This window comes from Caretta caretta, chromosome 27, assembly GCF_965140235.1.
Source record: "Caretta caretta isolate rCarCar2 chromosome 27, rCarCar1.hap1, whole genome shotgun sequence".
In the NCBI taxonomy this organism is placed as follows: Eukaryota; Metazoa; Chordata; order Testudines; family Cheloniidae; genus Caretta; species Caretta caretta.
The window spans coordinates 3,506,487-3,514,704 of NC_134232.1; the positions used below are offsets into that span (position 1 = coordinate 3,506,487).

At 55.0% G+C, this 8,218-nt stretch overlaps 1 protein-coding gene across 3 annotated transcripts; it reads left to right on the forward strand.

Annotated features, from left to right (window-relative positions):
• The first annotated feature begins 316 nt into the window (after nucleotides 1–316).
• On the forward strand, nucleotides 317–7,803 carry LOC125631811 (non-structural maintenance of chromosomes element 3 homolog). 3 transcript variants are annotated; one of them, XM_048839079.2, is made up of 10 exons: nucleotides 319–555; nucleotides 668–769; nucleotides 968–1,031; nucleotides 1,677–1,756; nucleotides 2,325–2,419; nucleotides 2,846–2,925; nucleotides 3,010–3,052; nucleotides 3,229–3,291; nucleotides 5,387–5,501; nucleotides 5,854–7,803. In XM_048839079.2, exons 1-10 carry the CDS (start codon nucleotides 514–516, stop codon nucleotides 5,998–6,000), a joined length of 831 nt encoding a protein of 276 aa, XP_048695036.2. In that variant the 5' UTR covers nucleotides 319–513; the 3' UTR covers nucleotides 6,001–7,803. The 3 variants fall into 3 exon arrangements, with proteins under 3 accessions (XP_048695037.1, XP_048695036.2, XP_048695038.2); XM_048839080.2 differs by lacking the exon at nucleotides 3,229–3,291 and having other exon boundaries at nucleotides 317–555; XM_048839081.2 differs by lacking the exon at nucleotides 668–769.
• Nucleotides 7,804–8,218: the final 415 nt, after the last annotated feature.

Genomic DNA, 8,218 nt, shown 5'->3' on the forward strand with positions numbered 1-8,218 from the left:
AGGGCCTGGGGCACGCTCCGCTGTGGTGTGGGGGAGGGGCGCCCTCCCATGACTGGGCACCAAGGGCCATTTTCGCGCCGCATTTCAAACCCGGTGGGCGGGGCTTCAGGGCGGGGCGTTTGCGGGGGCCGGGCTTTAGAAGGGGTGTGGCCGTAAGGAGTGAGCGGCAGAGGGCGGGGCAGGGTGAGGGATGACATTAAAGGGGGCGGGGCTGGGAGGGGGAAGGGCGCTGAAGGAGGCGGGGCTGGCGGGAGGCGAAGAGGAGAGGCGAGGCGAGGCAAGGCAAGGGCGCGCGCGCGCGAAGCGGTGACGCATGCGCAGAGGGTGGTGGTGTGGTCTGGCCGCGCGGGAAGCGGAGGGAGGCGCGAGCGGGACAGCCGCGGTCGGGGTGAGGGGCCCTCTCCCGGCCTGGGCCCTGGGGCCGCGCTTGGGGGCGGCTGCGGACGCTGAGTCCCGCGGAGGCTGCGCGCCGGGTGCCAGCGACCCGCTCAGGGAGAGGAGCCGGCCGCAGCCATGGCGCAGAAGAGGCGCAGTAAGGGGCCGGGCCCCGCCCAGGTACGGAGCGGGCCTTGGGGACACTCCGGGGCTGGCGGGGCACGGCCCGTGCCCGGTGCCTCAGCGCTCCCCTGGCCGGTTTCTGCTTTGACGCGCCTCCCGCCCCGCGCAGGGGGAAGACGCGGCCGCGGACGAGGACTCTGGGCCGACCCAGGGCGCCAGCCAGGTGCAGCGGAGCTTGGAGAGACTCTCGCCGGCTCAAGTGGATCAGAAGGTGGGGGCGGCCTCCGAGACACGGCGGGGCGGGTTGCCAGTTATCCCGGAATTAAAGATTAATTTTGAATGGAAGATTGTGTCCTAGGATGCAGCCTCCAGGAATACATCAAAACTGGCAACCCTACGTGGGGGGCCTGTTCCTCCCCCGTGGGAGCCCCCCTCCCTTTGGGTAATGCACCTTGTTCTCCACCTGCAGGTGAGCGAATTGGTGCAATACCTGCTGGTCAAGGATCAGAAGAAAATCCCCATCAAACGGGCAGGTAAGAGGCCTGTTAGATGGTCATGGACTTTGGAGTGGAGGGTCTGCGGCCCCCCTCAAATTACCAGAGGGGCTCCCTGAGGCCGCTTCTATTCCCCACTCAGTCTGAATCCAGATCTCTGAGGCAGCAGAGCCAGGACTCAGCCATTTGGCCACAGTGACTCCCCCTCCCCCCCTTAAAGCTAGTGATAGGACCCTGGAGTTCTGACTCTCCTCCTCCTCCTCTGCTCTGACCCATTAGACCCCACTCCCCTCCCAGAGCCAGGGATGGAAACCAGGAGTCCTGGCTTCCAGCTGTCCCTGCTCTAACCACTGGACCTGACTCCCCTCACAGAGGTGGGGACAGAACCCAGGAGTCCTCGTTTCACAGTCCCCTTCATATGGGTCACCAATAATGTTTGAAACTTTCAGAGAATCAAATTAGATCCCCATGATGCAGGTTGCGGGATCCCCGGGAGGGGGTATCTGATGAGGAGGGGAATGTAGCTGAAACAGTCATTAAAAATTTGCAACTCCAGACCAGTGGTTCTGCTACTGGCCCTGCTGGGTTAGAGGGTTACCACTGCATGGGCCCTGTCTTGCCAGCAGGGGGTTCTAGGAGCAATGGGAATAGCTGTAACATGTTTCCCTCTCTTCCCCTGTGTAGATATCCTGAAGAATGTCATCAAAGACTACAAAAGCGTCTATTCTGAGATCATTAAGAGAGCCGGCAGGAACCTCCAGCAGGTCACCACGCTGTGGGGAGCGGAACGGGGGGGGCTCGGCTGAGGACACTCTCCCCTGGGAGGCTCAGCAGAGGTTGCTCTCCCTTGCCAATCAGTGCTGGGCACTAGGGGTGCTGTGCTGCGGGGGCTTGGCAGGGGGCACTCTCCCCTGCCAGTCGGTGCTGGGCGCTAGGGGGCACCGTGTTGCATGAGGGACTATCTTTCAGCTGAGTGATCCTTACAAATCTTTTAAAGCTGTTGTTTGCCTTGGGCTTTGTCTGCACTATGACTTTTGTCGGTCAGGGGTGTGAAAAAATACACCCCTGACCGACCTAAGTTTCACTCCCACCAGCATAGAGTGGCTACAGAGGATACAGGCTACATGCTGGCAAAGAGCAGCTGCATTATGTCCGTAGTGTAGACATAGCCTTAATGTTCTGGGTCGATATTATCTTGGCTACTTGCAGCCCTTTCCTCTTGCCACTCACCTCCCAGTGTCAGGGATAGAACTCATCATGCCCTGCTCTAACTACAAGACCCCACTCCCCATCCCCTGCCTCTGAAATTAACCTCACCTTCCCCCCCGCCAGGTTTTTGGGATGCAGCTGGTGGAGATAGATGCCAAGAATCACATCTACATCCTGGTCAGCAACCTGCCACGCCTGGAAGGGGAGAACTTGAAACAGTAAGAGAGGGAGGGGACTGGCTGGCTGGGGTGGGGGCAGCATGACAGAGGCTTCCAAGCCTTTTAAGAGCTAATCCTTGTCATTAGGGTCCACCCACCCACCAAACCCCACCCTACATAAAACTGCCATGGCTGATCCCTGCATGCCCCCATCCTGGCATTGTGTTCCTCTGCCCCCTAGTGACCAGAAGGCTGCCTTGCAGTGTCCATGTGGCTGAAGGTCTGCTGGGAGGTCTATCGGCTGTCCTTGGCTCTAGTGGGTAGAGTGGGGGAGGCTGGGAGCCAGGATGCCAGGGTTCTTTTTCCAGCTCTGGAAGGTTTGAGAGGGATCTTTGTTCTGCCATTAAACCCTCTACTTCCTTGTCCAGTTCCCAGTCCTCCGCAGAGTTCCCTGGGTGAGTGACACCCCTCTTGTGTGTGTTGCAGGGATGATTGCACAGCAAAGCTGGGCCTCCTCACTGTCATCCTCAGCTTCCTCTTCATGAAGGGCAATGCTGCCAAAGAATGTAAGCCCTGCCCCTTCCCTGTGGGCCTTGCCCCTTCCCTGTAGGCTCTGCCTCCTGACTGACATTCTTGTTTTGCCCTTTCAGCTGCTGTGTGGGAGATGTTGAGGAGACTGCGAGTTGACCCTGGGTATGTGCGGGGTCTGGGATACCAGGGGTTCATGCTGTCCCCTGCCAGCTGCAGGCTCCTCCCTCTCTGGGCACCAGCTAATCAATGAAGGGGCTTGCAGAGTGGGGGTGGAGCAGCGCGGGCCTGTGCCCTGAGGCCATGCCCTTTTAACACGTTCCTATCCACAACCCCTCCAGAGTGAGACACGAGGTTTTTGGGGATGTCAAGAAGTTGGTGACTGAGGAATTTGTCCGCCAAAAGTAAGTTTGGGCTTGTCAGGATGCCTCAGTTCCAAGTCTGGGAGGGGTTGGGAGTGGGGTCTAATGCTTAGAGCAGGATGGGCTGGGAGCCAGGACTCCTGGGTTCTGTGCCTGGCTCTGGGAGGGGAGTGAGGTCTGTGATGGGATCGCTGGGGTGCAGCCTGGGGACTGTGGGACTGCTGTGCCTCCTTAACTCTCCAGCCTGGGCTATTGTGTCTCAATGTTTTGCTAGTGACAAGCAGCAACCCCCTCCAGGCGCTGTGATCACTCAGCACAACCACATGTGGAGCCCCCCACCCAGCTAGATTGCATGAATGGTCCTAGAGCCACTCCTGGATCTCACAGAGAAAGGCACCAGAGTCAAATCCCCCCCCCCAAGTCTTGTACCTCAGGAATATACCAATTTATTAATTGGTTCACCACTTCATGAATGGAAAGTGGATATACACCAGCTTTTGCAAACCTGAGCAGATTTACAACACGCTTCAGGCAAACTCACTGGTAAAGATAAACAGTAAAAGAAGTTTATTGAACACAAAAAGATAAATTTTAAGTGATAGGCAAAAAGTCAGTTAGTTACCAAAAGATAATATAAACACTCGGTCTAAACTCTCAACTCTGTTAGACTGGGCAACATCTAGGTAAAGCAGTTTTTCTCACCCCACTGGATATTGCAGTCCTTAATATACAGGTTTGTCCTTTAAACCTGAGCCAGCCGCCTCTGTTGGAGTATTCAGTCTTCTGAATGTCTTTGTTGCTTGCAGAATAGGTGGGATCAGGAGAAAGGCCCAGCATGTGGCTGTGGTGTTCTGTTTTATACTCTTAGTCCATATGCTTGGAGAACACAAGTCCAGACATGTCTGGTGGGCATTGCTGATTCACAAGGTGAAGCAGTACCGCAGTGTGTCTCAGTAAGTCATTGAATTGTAATTCCCTTGGTGGACAATGGCTGTTAATAGTTGTTTGACAGCCTCCCGGGCGTTGGTTGCTTTCCTTGGCATTGTCTCTGGAGAGCTAGTATCTGGTCGCTTCCTCTCAGCATATTTTAGTGACAACCATACAACACAGTAATGCATATGAAGTTAAGAAAAATCATATACATATTTAGATCAGTGACATTCAGATGATCGAAACCTTTCCCCAATACCTCACATGGCCTGTTTTATATGTAGTATCACAATTACATAAATATTCCCCATTCATTCTTTTTTAATGTATATTAAAAATATATATATTTTAATATTAATTAAAAAAGAATGAATGGGGAATATATGTCACATTTATAATATAAAAAAGTCACATGGCCTAGTGGGATAGGGGAGGTGAAGAGCTAGCGCTCAGCCCCCTGCTCTAACCAGTAGGCCCCACTCCCCTCCCAGAGCCAGGCACAGAACCCAGGAGTCTTTCTGTCACTCATCGTCCTTGCACATTAGTGGATTTGGGTCTTGTCCGGGGTGCCGCAGTGGCCCAGCAGGTTGGATGGCTGCTCTCTCTGCGAGCCTGGGGGCAGGCAGTTCAAATCCCACGTGGGCGGCGTGCACAGAGCAGCCATGGCGGAGCCCATAGCCTTGCTGTTTATACCACGCCGCAGATTATCTTGTTGCCCCCTCATGCAGTCAGCCGGGAGGCTGGTTCCCTGTGCCGGAGGGCATCGGACACGCACACAGGCTGGGCTAGCCCTTTGCCCTTCTCTGTGGGCTGGGGAGATCCAGCAACCCATTTTCTCTTAGGCAACAGGAAGGAGGACTGGCCTCAGGGGCTTTGGAGAATGGAGGGCCCCAAGGCCTTTGTGAAGGGGAGGGGCATGGAGTTGCAGTCGGGGGTGGAGCCTACACCCAAAGGGGCTGTGAGCACAGGAGTAACAGGCCAGCTAGAGCCCAGGTGTCCTGAGCCTACTGCTCTACCTATTTGGCCATGCTGGGAGCAGGTTATTGGGGTCACATAGCTGTTCTTCAGGAGGAAGTGGGCTGGGAGGTGGTGGGGGGGGGGGAGAAGCAGGGATTGATGTGGGCTCAATGACAGTAGAGGGGGGTGGTGATTTGACGGGTTGGGGAAGGGGTCATGGTTGCTGATTGCTATGCCCTTCCCCCATCAGGTACCTGGAATACAACCGCATACCCCACACAGATCCACCCGAGTTTGAGTTCCAGTGGGGGGCACGGGCTGCCAGGGAGACCTCCAAGATGCAGATCCTGCGCTTTGTCGCCAAGGTACCTGCCTGCTGGGACTTAAGGAAGGGGAGGGCTCGGATTTAGGGGGAGCAGTGCTTGAGCCCCCAAGGGGACTAAGGCTTGGGTGCCTGGAGGTTGAGGGGTCACTAATAGGGGACTGTGGAGAAGTGAAGACTAAAACCCTAGGGGGCAGGTCTTGGGGAAATGGGGGGACAGTCCCCAGGCAACCAAGGGGACTGAGGTTTGGGGGTATCTCAGGGTCCCTGGGCAGGGGAGTCCTTCACAGGGGCAGTAGACATATGCTCCCTAAGGGCTGCTGCTGCCCATGCAGGCCCCAGGGGAGATCACAGCCCAGCTCTCTCAATCCCCTCTTCCTATCTCTTTTCATCAGATCCAGAGCAAGGATCCCAAGGCCTGGAGCACCCAGTACAATGAGGCGGCAGCTGAGGAGGCAGCTGTGGGTGGCCTGTCCCAAGATACTAGCACCCCTGAAGATACTGGTGGGGCCAGCCAGGGGGCACGGAGGAGGAACTGGTGAATCTTATCCACTTCATCCACAGGTGGTCTGCCCAATGGTGCCTTGTGAACCAGCAGACCCTAGGAGCAGGGGAGCTGTGGCCTCTGTCCATGCTGAGCCTAGCATCAAGCACCCAAGGGTCCACTGTGGCAGCTGCCTCTGCCCTCCTGATCTCAGCCCACCTGCCTCATTTAGGCATGGCCTATGGACAAATGGGTTGTACAGTGCAGTTTGATTGTTGTATATTGATTAGCTCAGCTGCAGAGACCCCTCCTCACCATTCTGGAGAGGGGCATGGTCAGCTTGTGGGAACCCCTCCCTTCTGAGTTGCCATGGAGTGGGTTTCCTCCACACACACAAGCTGGGTCAGAGCTGGGCACTGACATGACCTCTGACCCTTGTGATCCACCCATGACGCTTTCAAATAAAGTCCCCTTAGGGCAGTATGCAATTCTCTGCAGTGGGATTTTAACTACAGGGGATGAGTTTCTGGAGGCCAAAAGCACACTAAGCTCTTGCCTGCTGCCCATGTGAAAGGGTGCTTGTTTGTGGGAGGGGGCCTAGATGAGTGTCCCCAGGAAGAAGCTCCAGGCACACCTCCAGACACACCTTGTAAGAGGGTTGGAGTACAGCAAACAGTGTGCTGTAGCAGCCCCCCTAAGCAGTGCTGGTTCTGGTGGCAGATGATGGTCCTGGGTATGTTACCTGACAGCCAGGGCTGTGTCTGCAGCTGCTGCATTCCTCCCTGCATGCAGCTCCCCCCAGTGACAATCATGTTGCCTTGCTGCACAGCTACACTTGGGACAGCTCTCCCTGTGTCGCTGAGTGATCACCTCAGGCAGCGTTGTGTACGCTCAGGACGTATCACCCCCTTGCCAAGTGATCAGACCTAGGCAGCATCACTCATGCTCAGGGCAGCTCCCCCCCTCACTGAACGATTGGCTCAGGCTTGCTGCAGGCTAGAAACTGAAAGGTAAACTCATGCAGCAATCTGACTTCAGGAGCCAGGGCTTGAGGCCCCAGTCTAGCTTCACAATCCCTGTGAGGAGAACAGCACTGACCCTGCAGCCACAGTGAAGGAGAGAGCCTGCTTTAAAGGGCATATGCTTCTTTGACATTCTGCAACAAGACCCAGGAGGCACAGGGTTACACCCACCTCATTGGCCAGAGCTGTGCCCAATCCCATGGCTTTGAGGGGGGTGTCCCTTTTGTGCCTCAGTTTCCTCTCCCCACCTAGCAGACCATGTTTTCTAGGGTAGGGACTGTCTTTCATTAGGGCTGTGTGACGCCAAGCATGCCAGGAGTCCTGGTCTCAGGCATGGGGTGTCTGATGGCCCCTTGATTTCAGGTGGGGTGTCAGGTGCACCCCCAGTTTATAATCTAGGGTTCCCATGGATGTTAATGGGGTTAGCACAGATGCCACACAAAGTTTTATGGCAGTGCAGTGAGGGTGTTTAACTGCTGGCAGGAAGGAGCATAGCTTGGATAAGCAGGGGTTGGGGGGCGGGGGGGAAATGTCTTTACCTGCACCCCAAGCTGTGAGGAAGGTGGCAGGCCAAGATCTAAGTGGGGCCATTTGGTGGACTCCTGGATAGCCAGAGGGTAAGTCCGGTAGCAAGATCGTTTGAAAGACAAAGAACCATCATTGAACTGGGAGGTTTGGTCCTAACTGGATGGACTGCTGAAAGTTTGGGGGTGAGAGATACCTTTGTCTTTCAAATCCTATTTAGCTTGGTAACACTTTTGTAACCAGTTCACTTATTACTTGTCACTTAACAGCTATTGTTCTCTGGTTAATAAACTTGTTTTAGTGGTTTCATTAAACCAGTGTGATTTGACTGAAGTCTTTGAGGATTTCTTCTCAGATTAATGAAGGCTGGGGCATGTTACCCTTTGATGGACTCAAGTCAGCGGCACTGCTATGGGTACCCGCATGGCCCCACAGTATGCCAACATTTTTATGGCTGACTTAGAACAACGCTTCCTCAGCTCTCGTCCCCTAATGCCCCTACTCTGCTTGCGCTACATTGATGACATCATCATCTGGACCCATGGAAAAGAAGCCCTTGAGAAATTCCACCATGATTTCAACAACTTCCATCCCACCATCAACCTCAGCCTGGTCCAGTCCACACAAGAGATCCACTTCCTGGACACTGCAGTGCTAATAAGCGATGGTCACATAAACACCACCCTATACCGGAAACCTACTGACGGCTATACTTACCTATACTATAGG

Coding starts and splice junctions, on each gene's coding strand:
- LOC125631811 (XM_048839079.2), top strand. CDS start 514: ATGGCGCAGAAGAGGCGCAGTAAGGGGCCGGGCCCCGCCCAG. Junction 770..967: donor CGGCTCAAGTGGATCAGAAG/GTGGGGGCGGCC, acceptor CTCCACCTGCAG/GTGAGCGAATTGGTGCAATA. Junction 2,926..3,009: donor GGGCAATGCTGCCAAAGAAT/GTAAGCCCTGCC, acceptor TTGCCCTTTCAG/CTGCTGTGTGGGAGATGTTG.